We start from the raw sequence: 27,405 nt of genomic DNA, 5'->3' as shown, positions 1-27,405 counted from the left end.
GATTGGCTACAGTAGCAGAAAACCACACCGGTTGCCGCTCCTGTCAGCTAAGAACAGGAAACTAAGGCTACAGTTCACACAGGCTCACCAAAATTAAACAGTAGAAGATTGGAAACACTTTGCCAGGTCTTATGAGATTTCTGCTGCGACATTCGGATTGTATGGTTAGAATTTGGTGTCAACAACATGAAAGCATTGATCCATCCTGCCTTGTATCAACGATACAGGCTGGTGGTGGTGGTGTAATGGTGTGGGGGTATTTTCTAGGCACTCTTTGGGCCCATTAGTACCAATTGAACATCGTATCAACGCCACAGCCTTGTTGCTGACCATGTCCATCCCTTTATGACCACAGTGTACCCATCTTCTGATGACTACTTCCAGCAGGATAACACGCCATGTCATAAAGCATGAATCATCTCACACTGGTTTCTTAAACATGACAATGAGTTCACTGTACTCAAATGGCCTCCACAGTCACCGGATGTGGTGGAACGGGAGATTCACATCATGGATGTGCAGCTGACAAATCTAAAGCATGCTATCATGTCAATATGGAGCAAAATCTCTGAGAAATATTTCCAGTACCTTTTTGAATCTATGCCACAAAAGATTAAGGCAGTTCTAAGGGCAAAAGTTGGTCCAACCCAGTGCTAGTAAGGTCCCTAATAAAGTGGCCAGTAAAGGTATGTAGATTGAGGGAGCTCTCAGATTTCATCTGTAATATCTTAATTTGTGTCCCCAAAATAATAATACTTTTTAGTTGTTAAAAGTAAATAAAGTAAATTACTTGTATTTAGCACTAACTGAATTATTCAAATTAAATGTTGATTTTTTTTCTTCAATAAAATATCAAATAAATTAAGTAAACATTATAGAATAACCCACAATACATATCAAACACTTCTATACACAAAACAACATTAATCATTTCAGAAATTTGGAAAATTATCAAATGTATGTTATGAGAAATAAGTGTTTTTTCTCCTAAGTTGGATGTAAACCACCTTGTGAGGCAGTAGAATCATTTTAGTCCCTATTGTGGATATAAAAGTGGCTTTACTGTGAACTTACCATAATACTTTACACTCTCTACTATCTTCATCTTGACGTCTTCTGTACACTCCATCGCAATAAGGATCACCTCAAATAGCAAACACTCATTCTTGTTTTGTTCCACAAGTCTCTCATTCACAGTTTGCACAGCCTATTCACAGCAAACATTTCAAAAGCATCACAAAACTTCAGAATATATGGCAGAACCACATCTAACAGCTTTATTCCCACCTTAATAAACGTGAATGCTCTGCCTTTGGGGAGTTCTGTGTTCGTGGAGACTGAGTTCAAGTCAAATAGATCATCATGTTGCAGCGCAATCATAAGAGGACCTGAGTGATTCTGCATAATAAGACGACATATAATATGAGTGTTTCTTTTTTAGTAACAAGGGGATACTGCAGTAACTTTTTAATAAGTTTTTTGTGAACGTTACCTTTTTATTTTCCATTCTCCTCAAATCATCTGCGAGTCATTTACCTACATTAAAAGACGCGGAGGTGAATAAAAAAATGGCGACTGTAAATTCAACAAAAGCAAAACAAACATGCGCGTACATAAGCGTGAAATGAACGCTCTTGGCATATAAAAGGTGTAGTTAAAATGTGAGTACCTAATTTATGTTTCGAGCCTGCTTCACGCTGTACTGTAAACAAAGGAACTGTCTGTCGGTCACTCACTCTCAATGTAATCCACCGCCACCTTGCGCTGTGGAGTCTGTTTGTCTATCTATCTATCTATCTATCTATCTATCTATCTATCTATCTATCTATCTATCTATCTATCTATCTATCTATCTATCTATCTATCTATCTATCTATCTATCTATCTATCTATCTATCTATCTATCTATCTATCTATCTATCTATCTATCTATCTATCTATCTATCTATCTGTCTGTCTGTCTGTCTGTCTGTCTGTCTGTCTGTCTGTCTGTCTGTGTTTACCCAACACTGTTGATGAATACAGCAAGCTTATTCTTTTTCACTTATTCTTTTTTTCATTCATTCATTTATTTATTCATTTTTCCTTCAGCTTAGTCCTTTTATTCATCAGGGGTGGCCACAGCAGAATGAACCACCAACTTATCCAGCATATGTTTTACACAGCGGATGCCCTTCCAGCTGCACCCCAGTACTGGGAATCATCCAAACACACTCATTCACACACAAATTATGGCCAATTTAGTCTACACAATTCACCTATAGCACATGTCTTTGGGCTGTGGGGGAAAAACCGGAGCACCCGGAGGAAACCCACACGAACACGGGGAAATGGTCATCATCACAATAAAGTGCCTTTGATGTCCCACAAGATTGAATCAGTACCATAATGCAAAATAATGAAATTCTGATGTTTTAATATAGTTGTTTAATCCTTTACACACGTGCAGGTAGAATTATAAGTGTTTTGAAATATGTTTTGTCAATTTTTGCCATATTCTTTCATTGAATGGATGTGATTTTACCATGTCCCACACACTGCTCAGCCAACTTCAATGAGTCTAAAAAGTTTAAAATTAAAAACATTTTAAATATTATTTTATTTGACAAAAAACTAATTTTAAATCCTTAAATTTTGCTTTTATAATATTATTAATCATTTTGCATGTGTCCTTGAAATTGCTGTCCACCCTGTCTTGATGTGGTAAATGCCCCTTTAAGAAATCCTCTGATGTACTCATTGGCATCCTCCTGCCCATTTTGCCTTTCTTCAGAGGGGGTTAAAACATCTGATGTGGCCACAGTAACTATCTACACTTATGTTTCCTATTTTTCCTCATATTGTACTTGAAACTGAATGTTGTCAAGCTTAACATGTCCACCCTGTCATAGTGAAATAATAATTCATATAAAACATTTCAGAAATTAAAAATAAAGCTTTTAAACTGTATACAAAGAGCTTAAATTTTCCATTTCCACCTGGCGATACTCTTCCCGAGGCCCTCAGACTATGCAGAGTCACTGATTCGATCCAAGACCAACGACGAGATGATCCCAAGGTTTCCATATCCTGGACCAGGCCGTATCCTGAGCAGCTACTGTGGTGGTCATGGAGGAGTGGAGAACATGAGACTGATTCCTGTGACGCTCCAGAGACAGACGAGTCTTCTCTGACGCCAGCTTCCAGCCTCTGCCGCTGAGACTGCAGCTCTGCACAAGACGTTTGGCCAGCGGAGAAATTAAAATGGTCGTGCCCAACTGAGCCTGGTTTCTCTCAAGGTTTTTTTTTTCTTCACTTCCGCCTTTAGTGAAGTTTTTTTTCCCTCTCCGCTGTCGCCACTGGCTTGCATGGTTCGGGATCTATAGAGCTGCGCAACGTTGGATTGCTCTTCAGTGTTTGGACTCTCAGTAGTGATTTAAACCACACTGAACTGAGCTCAACTGAACTGAACTTAAACACTACAAACTGAACTACACTGTTCCAATTTACTACGACCTTTTATGTGAAGCTGCTTTGACACAACCCAGGTAGCAAAGAATTCTGGCCCAGATTTGGCATAAATCTGGCACAGCAGGCATTCATCCGGCTGTGGCATACAGCATGTGGGCCAAACATGGGCCTGGTTTGGCAGAGGTGTCACCGTCTTTAAGGCGGCACACAATACTTGGGCCAGATGTAAAATGTAGTATTTGGCCCAGATGTTAATAATTGATATATGGGCCATGTGAGTCTGGTCTATCTTGACCCATAAAAAACACATTTGTATTATTTTCAAATAAAAATAAAAAAATTCTACCTATCAGGTCGCTTCGAGGAAAGGCACGCCCATAGCACGCCTAAAGTGCAATGATTCATGGGTTTATCAATTTCATTGCAGTCGTGACACACCAACATATCTGGCCCAGTTCAGGCTCAGTTATGGGTTATTAACTTGGCTAAGACTTGGCCCAGATTTGGTCCATGTTTGGCTCTTGTCTGGAAGCACAGACTTGGTCCAGTCATGTACCGTAATTCACTGCGGCATGTGGGCCAAGCAACAGCTGATTGTGTGGGCCAGAGCTGGGCCAGAGATATTTTGCTATGTGGGAATTTACATTGTATAAGCGCTGTACAAATAAAGGTGAATTGAATTGAATAGGCAAACACTTTACCAGCTGTAGATACAACCTGCAACCTCCTCCCTGTCATTGTCCACCCTGTCACAAATCCTTCCTTGACAGGGTGGGCATGTGCATTGTTATTGACACTTTATTTATTTAATATTTTATTGTTAATTAGTTAATGTTTTTAACACTTTCAACACTTATACACATACTACACCGGTAGATGCAATACATGAGTGGACAATACAAACTTTTCACAATATAAGTCTCAGTCTATGTAAAGGATATCCTTTTAAAATCCATATAATGTAGTTCATTAACTGTTTGAAATAAAAATACAGCCCTAAGTATTTGTACATTTACGTGAACATCCGTAATCTAATTATTTACATTATTCTGGGAAAAAAAAGTGTATTATTAAGGTGTTTACATGATTTGCCTCCAACATTCCATTCACTTCTCCAATAGAATGTACAATGTAAAGATTTACATTAATTAGAACATTTAGTTTAATTTGAAGGACATTAATTGTTTATTTTCCCATTAATTTGCATATTAATAAAACCTAATTGATAACAGAAGAGGTGGCATGGTGGCTCAGTGGTTTGCAGTAGTTAGTGAAAACAGAAGTTGAATTCTTGAAAACTTTTACAACCCTTTTATATTAACCCTTTAATATTTCTTGCTGTACCTGTTGTTTTTCAAATGTTCCTCCATATTTAGTTCTGCAATTGAAGCCTTTGTCCTCCCTGTCATCTTGTTTTCCACTGTCATGTTCAACTTTTATGAAAACAAACTAACTATTTATAACCTCAGAAAGACATCTTGTGTGATTTCTTAATAAACCAATAAGAGCCAGTTAATATTATTTGAAAGTTTGACAAAATATATTAGATTTGGGGTTTTATTTTGAAAAGAACGTGCAACGATTGCATATTTTATTGGGAAATAAATGTTTTGTCCATTATTTCATTAATATAAATAGACTTTTTTCATAATCTAAAAAGTTGGGTGGGAAAAGGGACACATTACCTTTCTGCAAATATACATTTTATAATCACACTGCAATGACAATATACTATGATTACTTTGAATTTGTCCATGACAGGGTTGACACAATTTGAGGTTTGTTTACTGTTTTTCTGCTTGCAGATTATTTATAAAAAATGCAGGAGCTTGACCAACATTATTATTTTAGTCTAAGGTCTAATTACAGTTTTTCATTTGTGCACATCACAGTAGCAGTTTCTCATTCCTTCCAACAAATTGCAAATGCTTTTGGACATGCATCAATTGCTTTCCTACAACTCTCTGCTGTTTTATCATTTGCTTATGTCATGCCAGTCAAAATTAACTGAACTTGTGAATGCTGAATAGTCATTATATAAAACTGATAGCGCTCATTTCATTACTTGAGTCATTACATACAAAAATGATGAACTAGTTGTCAAAATCTGTCAAGCTAATGTTTAAAATCTTTAAAATCTTTTTTTTCTCCCTGAAATTGTCTTCTAAATTGAACTTTTTCATGAATGATTTACAGACCTGTGTATGTTGTAGGTTCAGTTCCAATATGTACTGGAAAATTGTCTACAGTTGTGCACAGCTCTACCCAAAGGAAGTTTATGTTTGTTGTAAATAAGGGTGTGTTTATTCCTTTGCACAATGCTGTGAATAAATTAGAATTGTAAAGAGCATCTGCAGTAAAAATGTGAAACATACTTATTCAGTGTCTTGTACTCAGATACCTCACTAAATGCAGTGATGTCTAACTTTACTGTAGTTTTCATATGGCTGTGAAAATAGTATACAGTGCTGTCTTGAGCATTTTCAGGAAGTGTCAACAAAATCTGACTTTTTTTGCATTGGAAAACATTTACAGAGTAAACTGTCATATAGAAAACATGACGAAGCCAATTGACTATCTTGTTCATAAACAATGGTGTCAGGTCTTTTCATCTTGATGACACTGACATGAGTACTTGCTTTTGAAGAATAAGCTATCCATTTTGAGCAAGTGCCCCGCTTTTGCCGGTTATCAACTAGGTTTTTGCAGTTTGTACTAATTGTTTTGAGAAATGCATATGCAATGCGGTAGAAGTTCACAAAGACAGTCGAAGACAGCTAATTCTTCTTAAGTTGCCTTAAGAAAAAGAAATGCTAGTGAGCCTTCTTGACCAGGCTGGAAGCGTTGGTGGTCCATGACAGGTCCCTTGAGATGTGGGTCCCCAGGAACCTGAAGGATAAGACAGGCTCAACGGCCATCCCATTGATGTGAATGGGATCATATGAACCTAATTTTGTTAAAGAGCTCCTATTATGGGTTTTTGAAAATGACCTTCCATGTAGTGTGTAACACAGCAGTGAAGTGAAATATCCAGCTAAGGCTTAAATCTGAAAGCGCACTGTGTTTAAAACTATTGATTAATTTATAAAAGAGTCGACTTATAGTGCTTCAAATGACATGTAGGGCTACAAAACCTAAGCCCTGCCTAATTATTGCGCGCACAAATGCGGGAAAATTGAAACCTGCAGCCCCACCCACAAACAGACAAACACTGTATCAGATCCCGGTTGAATCAAGTCGTGAAGACGCTGTGCTCAGCTGGATATTATTGGAAGTGTGAGGGGAAAGTTAGTGTAATTTTGTCTACCCAAAGATGAAACTGAAGAGTCAGTAGTTGAGGTTTATTCTTGCAATAATACCTCAGCATTATAGCCCTCATTTTTCTGACGAGTGCTTCAGTAATCTACACTTACAACAGGGGATTCGTCGAATCTTTTCGTTGAAATTATGGGAGTTGTCCGGGTTAAATAACAAAACGGGAGGGTGGAGGAAGATGAGTCTGAAATACGGGAGACTCACAGAAAAAACAGGAGTGTTGGCAGGTATGCTCACACATACACTATGCACTCTGACTACTTCAATACTGTTGATAAGCCATGCTGGGCATTTCATTCTGTCTCGCGCTGAACACTATCGACCAGTCGCAACAGACTGTCATCAGTCCAATCAGCACAGATTAGCTTTGCGCTAAGGAGGGGTTTGGGAACAAATGAATCATTCGGAAGTCGCTGGGATAATCAGGTAAAAATAAATGAATATTATAAGACAATGGAAGTGTTTTTTGATCTTGCAGGCATATCAGCCTGTTGTTGGGGACCCTTAAAACCAAAATATGACCCTTTTTTCGATGTATATAGAAGCGCTTTAAAGAGCAGATTATTGTCTGTGCACCAAGTGACCAGGTTCTGTATCTTCTCCCTTTAGGCAGTCTCATCATTGTTGCTGATTAGACCGATAACTGTCTAAACAGTCCTACACAATATACTTCAAGGCTAGAGCAACTCCTACTCCCTGCTAAAATTGAAACGTTTTTTTTTTTTTTACTCATTAACAGATTAATTTCTTTTTAGAGATAACTTATTCATCAATGGGCTGTTAAAACTAGATGCTCGATTTGATCAGTGAGAACAGGGTGTTCACGGGGTCTTAAAAAGTACTAAAAAAAGATAAACCAATTTAGAGAAATGTAAGGCCCCTAAAAAGTATTAAAACGTCTTAAATGCTATTTTACAGGGTATTAAATTTTGTATCAGTATGCTAACGTTTGCCTGAATTTAATCTTTGAATATTGGGATGCTGTGTAGTTTATGAAATCAAACAAATCACCTTGCTTTGTTTACTGCTGAAAACCAGGGAAACACTGTTATTCCTGCTGTTAAAAAAGCGCCACCTGCTGGATTAACATTTTTGCTTCAGTTTATAAATACAGTTTTAGTTTAGGATTCGTTTCTTGCAATCAGTATTTAGTAAATATATTGCAAGTTAAAATGTCGGCAATTTTACTGGTTGAAACCGGAAGTGATGATGAGGTCTTAAAATGTATGCAAAGAGTCTTAAAAAAGGTCTTAAAAGGTATTGAATTTCAATCTCTGATTCCTGTATATTTTCCCAGTAGTGGGCTGGAAGGGCATCCGCAACGTAAAAACATGTGCTGGATAAATTGGCGGTTCATTCCGCTGTGGCGACCCCAGATTAATAAAGGGACTAAGCTGAAAAAAAAAGAATGATTCCTGTATAAACCCTGGAGAAACCCAAACAGTTCATCTATTGAGTTTCTCAGTTTGATCAAATTATTAGCTGAACTTGACTTTGTTTACATATTTTTTTTTAAATAAATTTTGGGAAATTCAAATTAAAATACAGCCAATTATTATTTTCTTGCCTTTATATATTTTTTCTAAATGACTAAATAAAGACTTAAATAAATTATTGAGGTTGAAAATTATAAATAAATACTCCAAGTCGATCTGATCAAGTGTCAGGTTACCGTTCATATATAAACAGTAGCTGGTGTAGCAGGACTGGTTTCTGCTGTCATTTCCAGTCATATCTGTGTGTTTTCCCTGCTCATCAAAGCAGATCAAGTTTAATCAAAGAGCAAGAAGGAAGTAGCTCATGCCTTAAGTTCTGTCAGCTCTTACTGTATGAACAACTGACATTCAGCTCTTCCTTAAAAGTGAATTTGAATATCTTGCATTCGATGTGGTTATTTCTTCTTCCATGCCAGTTTATCTTCATACAAGGTGTGCACCTAGTATTATACAGGAATATGCAGAGGCAGTTTTGTGTATTATTGAGGTGTGGCAGGTGTCTAACATTTCTTTCCATACCGAAGGAACACTTTGAGAAGAGCTGCCTATGAGTGACCTGGTCTTATTGTCAAATTACTTTTGGATTCCAGCGCAAGACAATGACTGGATTGTTCAATACGGCAGAAGTGGACAAGAAGGCCTGACAGGAGAACTGGAACACAGAGTAGAGAGTGAAAAAGGCAAGTTCAGTTATTGTGTATTTCATTCTTCTCTCTAGAACTGTTTTATCTGAGTCAACAAATTAAATGTTGAGTATCAGTTTAAGTTGTGATAGTGTGTCCTCTACTTAAAGGTAAAACAACCTGCTCGTGTTTCTTTCTTCTGTTGAACATAAAGGATGATATACTGAAGAATGCTGGGGAAAACAACAGCAGTGGACTTCCATAGAATATTTCGTTCCAATGCTATGAATGCCAATAGCTGTCTTCAGAATATCTTATTTTGAGTTCAAGAGATTGTTAAATGTTTAAAATTACTTGAGTGCAGTGGTGGAAAGAGAACTGAAGTAAAATCATACTCAGGTAAAAGTACCATTACCTACCAAAAAATGTAGTGCAAGTAGAGTAAAAGTATTTGTTGGAAATATTACTCAAAGTATGAGTAAAATTATCTCTTTTAAAGAGACTCAATAGTTGTAAGTCGTGAGTATTATGCTGTGAAAAGCTTTAGCTTTTACATGTAACTTGTGTGTGTGTGTAAACGTAACATTCTGTAGTGCATCTAGTTATTGTTTAAGGCCATTTCGGTCATCATAACACCTGTCATCTTCTCATCATCACATGCAGTCTAAACAGTCTCTGTGTCAATGCGTGTAAAGATTTTGGACATCTTCTTGGACCCTTTTAGTGCTTCTAAACAGTTTGCTGCATTTATAAATCACCCATGTTTTGAGGTAGTTCATTATAATGCAATTTACTGTGTGATTTGATTGGACAGGAATCACAGGATTGATTTTTCTAATCCCCATAGACAAGAAAAAAATAAAGTAGTGACTGCAGGTTGAAGGAACATAGTGGAGATAAAAGTACTGATACAGCACTAAAAATGTACCCAAGGGAAAGTAAAAGTACACATTTTTAAAACTACTAAGTAAATTACAATTCCTGAGAAAAACTACTCAATTACAGTAGTCTGAGTGTTTGTAATTTGTTACTTTATACCACTGCTAGTGTAGTTCTAGTAAATTAAAACTGCTTCAGTTCAGTTTAATATAAATGTCATTGAAGTTTAGTTCACTCCGTGTTTCTGGAAAAACGTGCAATTTTTAGTGTGCTTCACACAGACTTGACAAACCACCAGTTGGACACTCTCTCCTTTCTGTATGCTCAGAGGGAGAAAAAAATAACTAAGTAGACTTGTCATGATGTTTATATACCACTACTGATGATTTAAAGTGCTTTTTTATCCTCACTTTGAATAAAAGCATCTGCTAAATGAGTACAGTGCATCCGGAAAGTATTCATAGCGCTTCATTTTTTTCCAAAAATTTTTTATGTTACAGCCTTATTCCAAAATGGATTAAATTAATTTATTTCCTCAACATTCTACACACAATATGCCATAATGACAATGTGAAAAAAGAGTTTTTGAAATTGTAGCAAATTTATAAAAAATAAAAACCTGAAAAATCACATGTACATAAGTATTCACATTCCTTTGGCAGCAAGTACAGCCTCAAGTCTTCTTGAATATGATGCCACAAGCTTGGCACACCTGTTTTTAGGAATTTTTGCCCATTCCTCTTTGCAGTACCTCTTAAGCTCTATCAGGGTGGATGGGAAGCGACGGTGTACAGCCATTTTCAGATCTCTTCAGAGATTTTCAATAGGATTTAGGTCTGGGCTCTGGCTTGGCCACTCAAGGACATTCACAGAGTTGTTGTGAAGCCACTCCATTGATATTTTGGCGGTGTGCTTTGGGTCATTGTCCTGCTGGAAGATGAACCGCCGCCCCAGTCTGAGGTCAAGAGCACTCTGAAGCAGGTTTTCATTCAGGATGTCTCTGTACATTGCTGCATTCTTCTTTCCCTCTATCCTGACTAGTCTTTCAGTTCCTGCAGCTGAAAAACATCCCCACAGGATGATGCTGCCACCATCATGCTTCACTGTAGGGATGGTTTTAGCCTGGCGATGAGCGGTGTCTGGTTTTCTCCAAACGTAATGCCTGGCATTCACTCCAAAGAGTTCAATGTTAGTGTCATCAGACCAGAGAATTTAGTTTCTTATGGTCTGAGAGTCCTTCAGATGCCTTTTGACAAATTCCAGGCAGAGAGTGGCTTCTGTCTGGCCACTCTACCATAAAGGCCTGATTGGTGCACAGATGGTTGTCCTTCTGTAAGGTTCTTCTCTCTCCACAGAAGAACACTGGAGCTCAGACAGAGTGACCATCGGGTTATTGATCACCTCCCTGACTAGCGCCCTTCTACCCCAATCACTCAGCTTAGATTGCCGGCCAACTCTAGGAAGAGTCCTGGTGGTTCCAAACATCTTCCACTTATGGATGATGGAGGCCGCTGTGCTCATTGGAACTTTCAGAGCAGCAGAAATTTTTCTGTAACCTTCCCCAGCCTTGTGCCTCGAGTCAATCCTGTCTCAGAGGTCTACAGACAATTCCTTTGTCTTCATGCTTGGTTTGTGCTTTGACATGCACTGTCAACCCTGGGACCTTATACAGACAGGTGTATGCCTTTTTAAATCATGTCCAATCAACTGAATTTACCACAGGTGAACTACAATCAAGCTGCTGACACATCTTAAGAGTGATCAGTGGAAACAGAATGTACCTGAGATCGATTTAGAGCTTCATGCCAAAGGCTGTGAATACTGATGTACATGTGATTTTTCAAGTTTTTTATTTTTAATAATTTGAAACAATTTAAAAAAATCTTTCACATTGTCATTATGGGGTATTGTGTGTAGAATATTGAGGAAATAAATGAATTGAATCCATTTTGGAATAAGGCTGTGACATAAAAAAAGTGGAAAAAGTGAAGCGATATGAACACTTTCCGGATGCACTGCACATGTAAATACTTTCTTTTTAGTAGTAATACTGTGTCTTTTTTGGTCTTTCTCTGTATTTCATTATCATGTAAAGATTTAAAAGTCATTATAGCCTTCTGTTCTTCAAAGACAAACAGGCCAATGTAAAACACTGAATTGTAATAGAAAAGTGAACCGCGATTAATTACACTCTCGGTAGTTATTACTTTTCATTAGTGTAGTATAATGGCTCTTTCCTGAGCTGATCCAGCTTCGGCAGTGGGCAGTGACTTCCTTCCCGTCTCTGTGGCTGGCATACATTCACACGCTTCAGAGATGTGTTCAGAAAATTATTCTTTATGTGTTTAAACTACAGCTGAGGAGGCATTATCCTACTGAAGTAACCCAACAGTGAGTGTTACTAAACTGCGTTTTTTTTCTGTTTCATTTCTCATTTTCAGACATAATATATCTATTATTATTATGCAATATTAATGCATGCTTCTTTTAATGCACAGTATTAATTAATCTCGAAACTGGGACATACTACTACTTTGCATTACAACAGACAAAATGTTGCAATGTGACCACAAATATTTTGTTTGCATTGTTCCATTTTATTACCGGGTTTCACTGAAAAAGAATGTTATCTGTACACTTTAAGCACACCCAGTTTTGATGGAGTGCAGGCGACTGTCAATACTAGGCTGTTTAACTTTGGTGGTGCCGAAATGCTCTTTTAGTCATGTAACCAGGAGGAGTTTAATGAGTTAACTATAAACAGTGAAAAACACTATAAACTGTGATGCTGTTGGATTTATTTCCTTGTATAACCTAGTTCCTATTAACTATTATGGTTTTATTGAAGGAAAAGTTCTCTCATTTACCAATCCTCATGCCGTAACAAACTGACTGGGACACTTTTATGGTCCTTTCTGGAGCTTGATGTAGCTCTGATGTCTGTATCATTTCTGATTGTGCATAATGTTATATTTCATACTAGATTGGAATGACAATTTGAGATTTATTTTAAAATGTGAACTGTTAAATGTGACATACATAATTGAAACAACACAAAATTTGAAACAGTTTTAATGATACCATTTTTTTAAATATAATTATTTTTTAGGTGTTTCCACCTTTATTGGGATAGGACAGTGGAGATTTTACAGACAGGAAAGTGTGGGGAGCAGAGATAGGGGAAGGATCAGCAAAGGACTTAGAGCCGGGAGTCGAACTCAGTTCACCGTGAGCACCTTGGTACTGTGTTGACGCACTAACCACTAGGCTATTGGTGCTAACTGATACAATTTTTAATATGAATTAAATTTGTATTAACACAGTGGCTCAGTGGTTAAAACTGTGGCCTCACAGCAAGAAGGTCACTGGTTTGCGACCTGGCTGGGCCAGTTAACATTTCTGCGTGGAGTTTGCATGTTCTTCCTGTGTTGGCGTGGGTTTTCTTCTGGGTGCTCGGGTTTTCCCCATAGTCCAAAGACATGCGCTACAGGTGAATTGAGTAAGCTAAATTGTCCGTAGTGTATGTGTGTGTATGGGTGTTTCACAGTACTGTGTTGCAGCTGGAAGGGCATCCGCTGTGTAAAACATATGCTGGATAAGTTGGCAGTTCATTCCGCTGTGACGACCCCTGATGAATAAAGAGACTAAGCTGAAGGAAAACGAATGAATTAATTAATTTATGTTGGTTTTAATGTAAACTACAGTTTATTGGTCTTGTGGGTCTTTATTGATAATCTGTTGCTGGCAAGTTGTGATGAGAATTGTAATGAAATATAAAACATAAAAGATTATTCAAATGTTGTCAACAGAATCTTGGACGGTGCAGTTGCAATCTGAGCTGCATGCAATGCTTTTTAATGCCCTCACCTAACCACTCCATTGAGTGCATTGTGTCTGACATTGCATCTCTGAGATATGCCTCAGCTCAAAAATCCTAGTCTACATCCAGATACTATTGAGAGATGGTTTATTTCTACTTTTTCAGCAGCACTGTAAAAAAAATAAGCTAGTTCAACAACAAAAATCTTTATTTCCTTTAGTTTTTTCTTGTTCACTCAATTTTTGAAAACGTCAGCTGCACTGACCTAAAATTATTTGTCAGTAATACAAAAAACATTTAGTCAGATTAACATAAAAATATTAGTTTTCTGGAGAGGTGAACTACTCTGTAACAAAACTTTTTAAGTTGTGCCAACTGAACATTTTTGTCTGCAGAACTGGAATCCGTGAAATTGAGTGAACAAAAAAACATAATCCTTATTTCCTTTTGCTTTTTCCTCATGTACTCAACTTTTGAAAACAACAGTTGCACTGACCTAAAATGCCTGAAGTTGAGTGAACAAAAATTGGTCCTAAGAAATACTATGTTATCAGAACAAACAAACATAGGCATATAATAACAAAAAATAATAAAACAGACAAATGTTAACAAAACCTTTATTAGACACAGAATTAGAAACAGGACAGGAGGCAAAACAACAATAATGGTAAGCAAGACAAGGATCAAAACATGGCAGGACAAACAGAGAAAAAATGCTTTGTAATGCTTCTGATGGAAAAACAAGACTCAGCAAAGAGTGTGTGAATGAGGTGTCTGTATAGTCCTAGTAAACAGAGCTTCCAGCTGTGTTATCAAGAGGAAACAGAAACGGATTGCTCCATCTGAATTATAGTTTGAGCATTAAATTTGTCATTTAATTATTACAAGATTTCACTGAGTTGTTTATGAAAATTTAATATGAAATACATTTGATTTCTCATTTGAGAATGCATATTGATTTATTATTTGATAGTTTGAGTGTTTGATTTATCATTTGGGTAGTTGTTTTAAATGGTCGATTTATTATTTGACCTTTTTAGGCATTTAAATATTCATTTTAATTTGTTAGGAAAAAATTCCATAAATAAATAATAATTTAAAAACTAATTAATAGTCCACATGTGCTAAGCGTCTCTTTTTGTGAAGCGAACTAGGTAAATGTGAGATGAAAATTTACATTAAAAATATTTCTGCAGCTGTGCCCCCCCCCCCCCCCCCCCCTCAAATATCCAATCATTTCAAATTACGTTAACATTGTTGCAGTAGTATTTTGGTGTTGTTGTTGTTAATAATAATGACATTAATTTTATTACTGGTGTTACTATTACATTTGTCGTTGTTGTTAGGGTTAGAAATACTGCAACCTTTATTTTTTCAAGTGAGGAGGTCTGATATTAACTCAGTTTAAAGTAATAAGTTAAGGCAGAAGCTTTTTTGGGCGAACTTGCAAAGTTTTGTTCACAAAACTAATGTTGTTAACTTAATGAAGAGCATTTTGATTTAGGTTAAGTAAACGTGTTAAATGTAGTTGTTCAGACATTTAACTGATTTTTGCCAAACCAACAACAACAACAAAAAAACAAACAAACAAACAAAAAACAAGTAATTTCAACTTTTCTCAAGTTGTATTTTTTACAGTGAGGGTTTTGAGAGAGCCATTCCTTATAAGGTTAGTTGACCCAAAACATGAAAATGTACCCACTATTTACTCACTCTCAAGCAATTCCAATGTATGAGATACTTTCTACTGTTGAACACAAAAGAAAGTATTTTGGAAAAAAAAAAGACTTTCATAGGTAAACCAAATACTAAGCCAATGGTTACAGCTTTCCAACATAGTTATAAATATCTTCTTTTATGAGAAAGAATCTCATAAATGTCTGAAACAAGCAGGATCGTAGCAACCGGGGGGGGGGACGGGGGGATATGTCCCCCTCACTTTTAGAGACAGACCATTTAGAAACAGCGGATTAATAATTATATGAACGTATGATCTCATACAGCCGTCCCCCCCACTTTTAAAATGTCCGCTACGGCTCTGGAAACAAGTAAAGAGTGCTGAAAGAATTTTTCTGTTTTGGGTGAACTATTCCTTTAAAGCAGAGATGCCCAAAGTTGGCCCCATGCCCAAAGTTGGCCCCTGGGTAAATTTTGATTTGGCCCACCGACCAATGAGAGAAGAGATGAACAAATGATGCGGAAGGTTAGGGCGAGTCCCTCAATCTAAAAAAGAAAAAAAGAAATTCAATGTTTCGATTAAATGTGAATTCATCAGGGTTAAGGGTCAAGAAATTAAGGGTCATAAAACCCTAAGACATTTTTTTTCAGATGTTCAGATGTGTGTGGTAAGTTGTAAAAACACTATTTGGAGTGAAAATTTATTCTTTTTGTAAATTAAAAAAAATATTGTTCCAACTCCATTGTGTTATAAATGACATTGCTTATGGTTTTATTATAAGAAGTACATAATAAAATATAATTATTTATACGATTAAAGTATTTATAAATATATTTCTAAATATTATTAAATTAGGAAGTTACCATGGCAACTTTACTGTAATACAGTCTGGTATATTTAGCTTTGGCCCACCACCCTGAATCAAGTTTGGTTTTTGGCTCTTCATAAGAAAAAGTTTGGGCTCCCCTGCTAACTTAATGTTGCAATATCATTTGAACCTGTAGAGGGCGCAGCAAAACAAGATTACTAACTCAACTATAACTTTCAAAACACTTACCAGCCGCAATGTTGTTATTTATATGTACATTTCCAGTGACCAACAAGTCTCATCCATTTAACAATGACATCAAGACCGTCAGTAAAACCAACTAAAACCCCTCACACCAACAGCACAACAGCTGCTCAGGGGTTCCTGCCCTCTTTACTGGACAGGATTCCTTGTGAGTATATCAAATGAATCTTCAACACCTGCTGCACGCCATATCTAATAGCACCCCTTGCGCACATTTCTTGCTTCTCAATTTTCACTTGTCACACGATTAACTTGCCTTAAGTCTCCTGGCCGTGGTTCTACCTCATCCTTTAGATGTATGTCATGGCATTACACTGGACTGCTGCTGTGATGTAAGATGGACTATTGTTGTTTTTGTCATAACAGTGCCAAGATGGGCCATCTATGCTATATTTGCTGCCATCGTCCTGCTCATTCTTATTTGTGTGATATGCTGCTGTGTAAAATGCTGCTGCAAAGGGAAAAAGAAGAGGAAAAAGAAGCCAGATGAGAAAATCAACATGAAAGGGATCTCAGGAACTACAACCACAGCACTGGTGAGAGACTTTTCCAAAAATAAATCCTTATTCTTCTCAGTTTAGTTCATTTGTTTACAGGGTCAAGCACATTAATCAACATTAGCCTGCTGTTAAATGTGCCATAATTAGCCGGGAATGACAATTTTTCATCTGCAGACCCTTGACAGAATGTTAAAAAAATCACACCTAAAAATTGAATCAAAACATAACAACACAAAATACACCATCACTATCTGGATCACCGATTATTATATAAAATATACTACCTACCTAACTTTGTAGAAAAATAAAAAGCACGAGCAGACCTAAATCAGACATATGTGAAAAAAATAACAATTTATATATATATATATATATATATATAAATATATATGTATGTTTGTGTGTGTGTGTGTGTGTATATATATATATGTGTACACACACACACACACAATTAAAGTCAGAATTATTAGCCCCCCTTTGAATTTTTTTTTTCTTTTTTTATTACCCAAATGATGTTTAACAGAGCAAGGAAATTTTCACAGTATGTCTGATAATATGTTTTCTTCTGGAGAAAGTCTTATTTGTTTTATTTCGGCTAGAATAAAAGCAGTTTTTAATTTTTTAAAAAACATTATTAGCCCTTTTAAGCTATATTTTTTCGATAGTCTACAGAACAAACATCGTTATACAATAACTTGCCTAATTACCCTAACCTGCCTAGTTAACCTAATTAACCTAGTTAAGCCTTTAAATGTCACTTTAAGCTGTATAGAAGTGTCTTGAAAAAAATATCTAGTCAAATATTATTTACTGTCATCATGGCAAAGATAAAATAAATCAGGGATAAGAAAGGTGTTATTAAAACTATTATGTTTAGAAATGTGTTGAAAAAAATCTCTCCGTTAAACAGAAATCGGGGAAAAAATAAACAGGGGGGCTAATAATTCTGACTTCAACTGTTTGTGTGTGTATGTATGTATATATATATATATATATATATATATATATATATATATATATATATATATATATATATATATATATATATATATATAATTTTTGTTTATTTATTTATTTTTCACATATGTCTGATTTAGGTCAGTGACTGCTTGTGCTTTTTATTTTTCTACAAAGTTTAGTATATAGTATGTTTCATATAATAATTGATGATGCAGGCACATTGGAAGAAAGTCTGAGGCAAAAAAAACGGTCCATTGTCTAATTGTCAGTAGTGTAAAGTAGTGATGGTCAGTGGTTTTCTGTTGGTCACCATTCTTGATGGTGTGGATTACAAAAAAATGACCAGATTTGCATCTTAATTGATTCATAGGAATGACAAATAGGGGAATTACCTTATTTCTGGCTAATGTTGTCAGAATTTACAGGTATTTTGATACGGATGTGTGAATGGTCTTTTCCGGAAAAATTCCTGAACGTTCATGCCTGTGTGAACACATTTTTTATGAATTTACCGGTAAAATCGTTCCGGAAATTTACCGGAGATTTACTGGTAACACTGTGTGAATGGGGCTATTGTCTAGATCAGGGGTGCCCAAACTTTTTCCCATGAAGGGCCAAATATCATTGAGAGCTGTGGGCCAAAGATAAATATATCAAACTATATAACATTAAAGTCACCATGGGTAATTTCCTAATTTATTTCATAACATTTCAAAATAAATAATAATAAAAAAACATTACTTCAAATTATTTAAAAATTATATAAAAATTCTAACTTAATGCAAACAAAACATAAACAATCACATTTATAACACAGTGAAGCTCAATGCTAAATAGGGGATTACCAACCTACATCACACATGACATCACACGGGTTCAACCGCGCATACCGGTTGCAAAAATAGACCAGTTGCAATAGCAAACATGTCAAGTTGTGCGGTAGGATGCCAAAATCGAAAGTCCAAAAATAGAAAACTTCAATTTTACCGTACACCACACTGCTTTTAATGCTAACCGCAGACGTCTTTGGCTAACAGCCATCAGAAGATGGCTGAATGGAGTGAGGACCTCGTAAAAAATGCTCGACTCTGCAATTCTCAGTTTATATCAGGCAAGTTCTTGCTATGCTGAATCATACACATTGCTCATTTTTGATTGCAGCATTGATTTCAGCAAAAACAAGTTACATATGGTTAATTAAACTGCAGACACTGAATGCTTAGAATGAAATGTAAAAATGTACGTTGATGATTACCCAGGCCTCATACAGCACCGTCTTTTTTCCTTGTCTTTGGCTAGGCAGAACCTCGGTTTTTAGCACTACATAGTTTTGAATGACCACACAGAACAAAATTGTAGGCATCCAAAGACTTTAACTTCTCTTGTAAAATCACGTGGAGTTTCAATGGGATAGTTGTATATTTCGGACTGGATGCCTAGCCATTTCGTCTTATCCAGTATTCAGTGAAAGTGGCATATTTGCCTAGAGATTTACATTATATTTCTGTTTATTTGATGACTAGTCTAGTTTTGGCTTATTCTTGGATGTCTATTAGATTTTTAGTGACAGCCCAAATTTAGCCTTGTTTTAGCCAAGATTAGACGTCTATTATACATCTTTTAGACATCTTTAAAAAACAAAAAATGCCTGCTGGGACCTTTTAGTAAAAAGTCAGAGTCGATGCAGTTGAAAAATAGTTCAAAGCTTAACCTTCCAAACCTGTGAAAATCTACCCTTGAGCAATGAAATGTTTTCGCTGGGTGGTATTCAGCAATAGCATACTGTACTGGCAGGTCCAGCCTGAGGCAGAGGATGCTGAATATGGCTCATCTGACCAGCAGAGAGGAAAATTGCAGTACTCACTTGAGTTCAATGCATCCAGATCTGAGGTGAATATTGAACTTTTACTGATTCAATAAACACATTTTTGCTCAAATTCATCTATTTGAGGACATAATTAATTAAGTTTATTACAGAAACTGACTATTTTGTCAAGATGGTCTTGACTACAGTGTAAAAAAATATTCATTAAGTAACATTTTCTCAATTTTGAGGTATATTTGGTTTATTTGTGAGTATGAATTGCATTATCGGACCTTGATCCCTCCTCTTGAAACTTTGGATTTTGAAAATTAAATTATGCATTTTAACAAAGTGACTTTTATTGACATTTTAATTGTTTGAAACAACATATTGTATAAGAAATAAAGTTAATAACATAACAGAAAACGTACTGGGTGTTATTTTTTACTTTGCTTTTGTATAACAACCCAGACAATATATCTCTTCAAACTTTTTAACATGTCAATAAATGTCACTTTTTCCAACTTTTTAGCTTCAAAAGTTGTTGGAGGAAAGATGAAGGATCCATAATGCAACTCAAAAGCATATATATTTGGAAAAAAAACATGAATCACAAAACATGGAAAACGTATTTTACAAATATGTTTTGTTAACAGTGTACTAGCATCTGTAGATATTCTTTGTCATAGTAACTCTGCCAAAGTAACTTGCCAAACAAATAAACCCTTCATGGTAACACTTCATAACTACACACTATGAACCATTTATTAAGCATTAGGATATAGTGAATTTATTATTTGTTAAGCATTAACTCTACATTATTGTATGTTTACATTTTCATTAGTAAATTAAGTATTGGATTATTTACAAACCATTTGTATTTAAGAGTAGTTAGTGGTTTTTAAGATCATTCAGAATGAGTTCGTAAACGATTAATAAACTATTGAAATCAACATTTATATATCTTATTATTCGCAACTTCATGTCATTTTGTGACCTAAAGTGAGGACTATTTATGCTTCGTAAATCCCTTATAAATAACAATAAAGGCTTAGTATCAACTAAACAATAATCTGTGCAATCTTATATAAAAAAATAAAATTACTGTAAAGTTCAAACATTGCTCAATAACAGAAGTGTCAAAATCCAATATCAAATTGGATAAAACAACAACAATATAATAAATTAACAATATATTATGATGTAACCTTTCAATGTTATTTAGAAATATTAAAACTGCACAGTAAATTTATTTTAGATAAGGTTGCAAAGATTTATTTTTCATTTGATACAGTTTCATTCGTGTATCTTGAAATTATAATTATAAAGCCTTTAATTGTCATTTATAAGGGATTAATAAAGCATAAATAGTCCTCACTTTAGATTAGGTCACAAAACTGGATGAAGTTGAGTTAATAAAGCATTTATTAACACACAAGACAACTATTAGGAATAAGAACTACAAATGTTGGTCATCAACTTATGCATTCTGAATAATCTTAAAAAAACCTCCAACTACTCTTAAATAACTGGTTTGTAAATAATGCAATACTTAATTTAGTGATGAAAAAATGAATCATTAACAAAGTATGAAAACACAAGTATTAAGCCCATTACACAGGTGCTTATAAGTCAAGAATACAGCATTTGTAGCTGCAGTTACACACTTCTTACTAACGTCTATTAATGTAGAGTTAATGCTTAACAGATAATGAATTCACTATTTGCTTATGCTTAATAAATGGTTCATAGTGTGTAGTTATTATAAAGTGCTACCAACTGTATTATTATATTTTATCTTTAACATCAGCCTTGTTTGTCTAGATTGGATTTCCTAATAAACATGTGCATTAAATAGGGTGTGAACTGAATTCATGTGTTCTCTATTTTCTAATAGTTGACTGTAGGAATAAAAGAAGCTGCTGCTTTGAAAGCGATGGATTCAGGAGGGACGTCTGACCCCTATGTGAAAGTCTACATCCTACCCAACAAGTCCAAAACATTTGAGACAAAAGTCTTCAGGAAGACCCTTAACCCTGTGTTCAATGAAAATTTCAAATATCAGGTAAAATCAAGCAGCATATAAAATGTATTATATGATATGGCCATAAATCATGTGGGAAAAATATCAGGTTTTGACATATGGTACTTGTTCAAGCTTATAGTAAGAGTTTATAGTATGAATAGACAGTAACTAAACACTGACAATGTGTCTTTACCAATTGTAGATCCCTCAAAAGGAGCTAACCGAGTCGACGCTAGTGATGCAAGTGTATGACTTTAACCGATTCTCCAAGCATGACATTATAGGAGAGATCAGACTGATTCTGTCCACGGTGGACTGGAATCATGTGATTGAAGAGTGGAGAGATCTGAGCGAAGCTTCCAAACACGAGGTTTGCTTCAGTAATCCAACTTAAACATGTTTTTCAGACTGAATGTAATTTTTTATATGGTTTGTAAACAGTATGTACACAATTCAACTGGAAATTAGGTAGCAGATATAAAAATATGTTTTCCCCCCTTTACATGAAGGGTTATTATCTCTCTTTCTATTACCCCAATTTAGATTTAACATGGTTGATGCATTAAAAGTACATCAAGTGTTCACTCATTAATTAAAATTATATTATTAATTACACATCTTCGTGTGTTTCCAAACCCCAGAGACCTTTGTTCATCTTAAGACTTCAAATTAAGATAGTTTAGATGAAATCCTAGAGATTCATCATCCTCCATAGCTAGCAAAGGTCATTTAGAGTGCAGAAAGCTACCAAAAAACTCAACTGGGTCATTCTGAAAACATAGCCCTGCAGACGTTTCTGGAGACAGCGAATTACGTTGCAGGAGGTACGTATGGGTGCATTTAATTTTTTTAAACGAACCCTACGGGGTGGCGTGATGCCGTTCCTTTTCGCGCTTACCAGCTTATGGACTGCATTCTGGCTGCAATCAGTTTGTCCCGTTAGCGTGCCATGCACGTCGGCGAACTTAAGACGCAGAGAGGAGTTGACCACGAAGACAGGGTTTGAGTCCGGTGAAGAGCAGTTCCAGAAAGCAGGTAAGACAAAAACAGAATTAAAAAAATAAAACAAACAAGTGAATAGCAGGGTGAGGATGTGGTAAAATCTAAAAACGTGGTAAAAAAATCAGACGAGGCTTTCTTTTTTTGAATTGCTTTCGAAACGTGTTGGTTGGGTTTAGGGAAGTAGGTGGGCGGGTCAGTCGATAAAATTGGTTGGGTTTAGGGAAAGGGGAGGGTGGGTCAGTCACTCAGTCAGTCAGAAAGTCAGTCAAAAAGTGAGTCGACAGCTGCCTCTGGTGGGTTTTATGCGAGAACAGCAGGCACGAATAGCACTCGTGAGGGAAATTTGAGATCTCAAAAAGCGTACACAGCGACCTCTGGTGGATTCGCGAAAAAAGTGCCGCCGGGATGTATTGCGCGGTCTCCAGAAACGTCTATAAAGGTATGTTTACAGAATGAGCCTGGGTTGAAAAAACTTCCACAAAATAGTCCATGTTTCTTCAGTGATACAATCTGTATAATGCCATGCAACAAGAATATTTTTTGTGCACACAATATACAAAAATAACAACTTTATTCACCAGTTTCTTCTCTTCGGTGTCGGTATAGGGAGCCTCTTCACCTCTAGTATACCTCTAATGCACCTATGCTTCAAATGAGTTTCAAACAGTGTTTCCAATAGCATTCAGTATATTGTGCGCAATATACTGACACTGAGGAGAAGAAACTGTCGAGTAAAGTTGATATTTTTGTATTATTTGGCCTCAAGATTATTTATGAAGCTTGATAATATTTTGATTAAACCACTGATGGACTAATTAAGGACATTTTTGGCATGTTTTTTGGATGCTTGCTGTCCATGGAAGAGAAGAGAGCTCTCAGATTTCATCTTGAAAATCTTTATTTGTGTTCAGGTTTGGAACAACATGTGGGGGAGTAATTAAAAACATTTTTCATTTTTGGGTGAACTAACTAGTTATTTTTTAAATTATTTTCACATGACAAGAGCAGGTTGTGTTAATTTTCTATCGTGTCACCACAGAACATTGTGAAATTGCATTGAATCTCATGAGCAAATTTAGGCTGAGGGCCCTGCTCTATGGCATAGTTGTGACCACATATGTATCAGCCCAAATCAGTTGATTGGCTGAGGCTAGAAATCTACAATCTTTTTGTATAATGAAACTGCACTGCGCCACTCTTTCATTTAACCGCATCTTACATTTTGTGTTCATATTACAGCAAGAGCATCTGGGAGAGATTTGCTTTTCTCTTCGTTATGTCCCGACTAGTAGTAAACTTACTGTGATCATTCTGGAAGCCAAAAACCTGAAGAAGATGGACCAGGGTGGCTCTTCAGGTTAGACACTTAAATAGTAAATGAACAATGGACACTGTGGAAAAATGTCCTAATATAAATGCATGACATAGTGATAACATACCAATGTATGGGACAACAATATAATGTTAAAGTAGACTAAGGGCCCCGTTCCGCTGAGCGGTGTGTTTCAATATGTTACACATTTATGTCTGTTTTACTGTCAATGGTACCAAAATAGCGATGCCTAACATACCACTTTTTGGCTCCCTTTCCAAAGAGTATCTAGCACAATAGTATGGCACTAGACTTGCTGCTGAACACTATAGTTAACAGTAAATTGTCACTTTTTTGTGCAACAAGACAACACAGCAAATTGTACTCAGTTTAGAGTATTTGGTCCCCCTTTACTTAAAGGGCAAACAGGTTGGTAATAAGTAAAGCTGCTGTTTGTGGAGTTGCTTAATGATCCTCTGCTGAGATTTTGAGAGATTCAATGTATTATATTTCAGCTGATTTCATCTAATGTTGCGACTGAAGTCAGTTGTAGTTTTGTGTTTCTATTCACATGCTCATCATCAGTGCTCAATCATCACCTAATTAATCATTTCATTGTTCCATTAACTTGAGTAACTTTAACTCCATTTAGAGAGGGATCAAATACTATCTAAACTGAGTCAAATTTACTCAGAGGATTTTGCTGTGTAGGGAACGACAACACAGGAAGCATTTTAAATACGCAGCTAAAGCACAACACTGTATTAATACAATGTCTCTTCCTGTATTTCCTCATACTGTTGTTAACATGGCTGTTCACATATTGTGTTTAAAACGAGTAAAACATGTGGGTGAACCTCACTCCCCTGATCTTAAGAGGTGCAGATGCTAGAGGCGTTTTTTAGCAGTCTTGGTGGATGCTGCAAATTGGTTAAACATCATTTGGGAAATATTTTAAAAAGAAAAAAAAATCAAAGGGGGGCTAATAATTCTGATTTCAACTGTATATATGAATAAATAAAGGTTTAAATGAGCATTTCATACAAAAATTTCAGAGAAAATGTCAGACAGGTAGGCTTTCAAAAATTGATCGAAGAAGTGGGCCCTGAAGTGAAAAAGGTTGAGGAGCTCCTGGTGTAGAGAGACCCCCTGATATGATTGTAAAGTGCTTTTGGTGTATGGCAATACCAGAACTGCTGGTTCAGTGTTTTACTGACAGGATTACATTGGTGCCATAACCCAGATTTAGGGAGGCGAGTGTAATGCCCCATTCACACGGGACGTCAGCCGATCGCTTTATGTAAGTACACCAGCTCCAACAGTAATTGATACAAAGGCCAACTACTAAGAGCTAGTAAGCGAGGGCTAACCTCAATCCCCTTATCTCAAGAAGTGCAGTTAATCTCATAGTGACAGTCTATAGAGGGTGTGGTTCTTAGCATCCTGACTAGAGCTAGAGCACCTGCTGCTTATTAGCTTAACCGCTACTGCATTTCACTTCGATTATTCTATGAAACAGAAAAGCTGGCCCTGTATTTGCTGCTTTTCGGTATTTTAGGCATTATTTTGTGTATCTTTAGGTTTGGCATAGAAATAGAATAATGATTTTGTTTTCGGTTCTAGACCCTTATGTGAAAGTACAACTGATTCTTGAACAGAAGAAGTGGAAAAAGAAGAAAACATCAGTGAAGAAGCGGACGCTCAATCCGTACTTTAATGAGTCTTTCACTTTTGATGTGTCGTTTGAACAGATTCAGGTGAGTGATAGCAAAAATACAAAATAAACTTTTGTTCTTACCTCATATATGTTGAATTTTCATGTTTTTTAATTCCTAATTCCGTTATTCAGTTTGTCCTCATATAAGGGAAGATTTTGGATTTAGATTAGATATTCAGCAATGGTAGTGTTATCAGAATATCATTGTTACATTTTATGTCTGTCCACCAAATTAAATAACTTCAAGCCATATTTGAAGTGTTTAGATGCAGAAGCCTCTAAATGCCGCCTGAAATTTCCATTGAAACTGAACATTTTTATCAGTCTCCTTTGTTTATGTTGGGTTATTTCACTTTAAAGACAATAGATATACCTTATTCTTAGCCATAAAAGTGATATTACTGAACCAACACTCAGGAGCTTGATGAAAATGCTCATTTTAGAAGAAATTTTAGAGGTTTTGCATCCAAACTATTTATTTATTTGCCCTTATTAAGTGTTAATGTTAGACTCTGGATTGACCCTTTTTTACAGTCTGTTTTGCTTTTTCCTGTCTGAAAACTGTTTGTTTTACTTATTACTCCTCCAACAGAAAGTCCAGTTGGTCATCTCAGTGTGGGATCATGACAAAATGAGCAGAAATGATGCGATCGGCAAGATCTATCTGGGCTGTGATGCCACAGGAAACCAGCTGCGCCACTGGGCCGATATGCTGTCCAATCCACGCAAGCCTGTGGCTCAGTGGCACACTTTACTGTCCGCTGAACAGGTGGACACGACACTGGCCCTAAAACACACACTAAAGATCCCATTCACAAACAAAAACTTCTGATGAGCTTTCAATTACAAAAACACACAATTTCCTTTATCCTTTTATTAAGTTTCCCAGACCTTGGGACCAGACAAAAGGACCAGTAGGAATAAAATCTAGTCTTTCTTTATTATTTATTTATGAGGGTCCATAATGTTTAAGTGAAACATTCCAGTTTCTTAATGTTATGCATTTTGAAAGCAACAGCTTTATGCTTGAATATACTAACAATACATTTTAAAACAGCGAAAGGGAACATTCTTAGAGGAGTTCTCAGTAAGATTCCTTAAAAATAAAATCCACTTATACAGTCTAAGTCCTTTTTGTTCACATAAAACACAGAAATGTAAGTGTTTTATTGTTTTTAATAGACTGCAAATCCTTCTCATGTTTTGAGGCTTGTCATGAAATGATAAAGCAGTCAATGCTCACGTTTGGAAAGGCAGAAGCATGATGGGTGTATCAGGTTTGGCACGTTCACACACACATACAGTAATTGCGTTTTGATTTCTCTTGTGACTACAGCAAGCTTTAGGAAAGGGTGTGAAAATGAGGCTGTCAGCACACGTGGGCCAATTACAGCATTTTAATGAGGTTTCTTCCTTGAGTGAGCTTAATGAATGCTGAAGCTTGGAGAACTCAGAAGATGCTTTTGCACATTCAGGTTTTAAAAACGCAGGTGCATTCTGAAATGTATAACTCATTATTTTATGTAATCTGCTAGTACACATGAAATTAAAGTGGACAATTAGTTTTATCTTCTTCAAGATGTATTTTATTTAAATATGTTGTGTATGTATCTATTGTATATGTATGTGTCTTTGAAACACAGCCCCCCCCACTTTTGTCCAAAGCCACGCCTCCTGAAATCATGAACGTGCACTTTAAGATGACAGTAGACTACCCACCAGATCATGTCATTCACCAGTTAGAAAACTTT

General features: G+C 36.1%; 2 protein-coding genes across 3 annotated transcripts in view; one reads left to right on the top strand and one right to left on the bottom strand.

Moving 5' to 3' along the window:
* Window positions 1–1,734, bottom strand: part of LOC130219922 (cytosolic 5'-nucleotidase 1B) — a 6,558-nt gene extending 4,824 nt beyond the window's left edge. The window contains exons 1-4 of the mRNA XM_056452427.1: window positions 1,670–1,734; window positions 1,493–1,536; window positions 1,288–1,398; window positions 1,075–1,207 (exon numbers count right to left, since the gene is read on the bottom strand). Coding sequence (XP_056308402.1) covers window positions 1,075–1,207; window positions 1,288–1,398; window positions 1,493–1,507 — 259 coding nt within the window. The 5' untranslated portion in view covers window positions 1,508–1,536; window positions 1,670–1,734. The remainder of the gene's footprint in view (window positions 1–1,074; window positions 1,208–1,287; window positions 1,399–1,492; window positions 1,537–1,669) is intronic.
* Window positions 1,735–8,786: 7,052 nt separating this feature from the next.
* Window positions 8,787–26,788, top strand: syt8 (synaptotagmin VIII). Of its 2 annotated transcripts, XM_056452284.1 has the most exons (9): window positions 8,787–8,941; window positions 16,355–16,481; window positions 16,700–16,869; window positions 19,588–19,683; window positions 21,495–21,662; window positions 21,826–21,993; window positions 23,865–23,982; window positions 25,561–25,694; window positions 26,247–26,788. In XM_056452284.1, the coding sequence occupies exons 2-9, from the start codon at window positions 16,382–16,384 to the stop codon at window positions 26,484–26,486; spliced, it is 1,194 nt and encodes a 397-aa protein (XP_056308259.1). In that variant the 5' UTR covers window positions 8,787–8,941; window positions 16,355–16,381; the 3' UTR covers window positions 26,487–26,788. The 2 variants fall into 2 exon arrangements, with proteins under 2 accessions (XP_056308259.1, XP_056308260.1); XM_056452285.1 differs by lacking the exons at window positions 8,787–8,941; window positions 16,355–16,481 and adding an exon at window positions 12,089–12,154.
* The last annotated feature ends 617 nt before the right edge of the window (window positions 26,789–27,405 follow it).

The sequence above is a fragment of the Danio aesculapii genome, chromosome 25, assembly GCF_903798145.1.
Source record: "Danio aesculapii chromosome 25, fDanAes4.1, whole genome shotgun sequence".
NCBI lineage: Eukaryota > Metazoa > Chordata > Actinopteri > Cypriniformes > Danionidae > Danio > Danio aesculapii.
The sequence above is the reverse complement of the archived record's forward strand: the minus strand, read 5'-3'. Positions and strand labels throughout refer to the sequence as shown.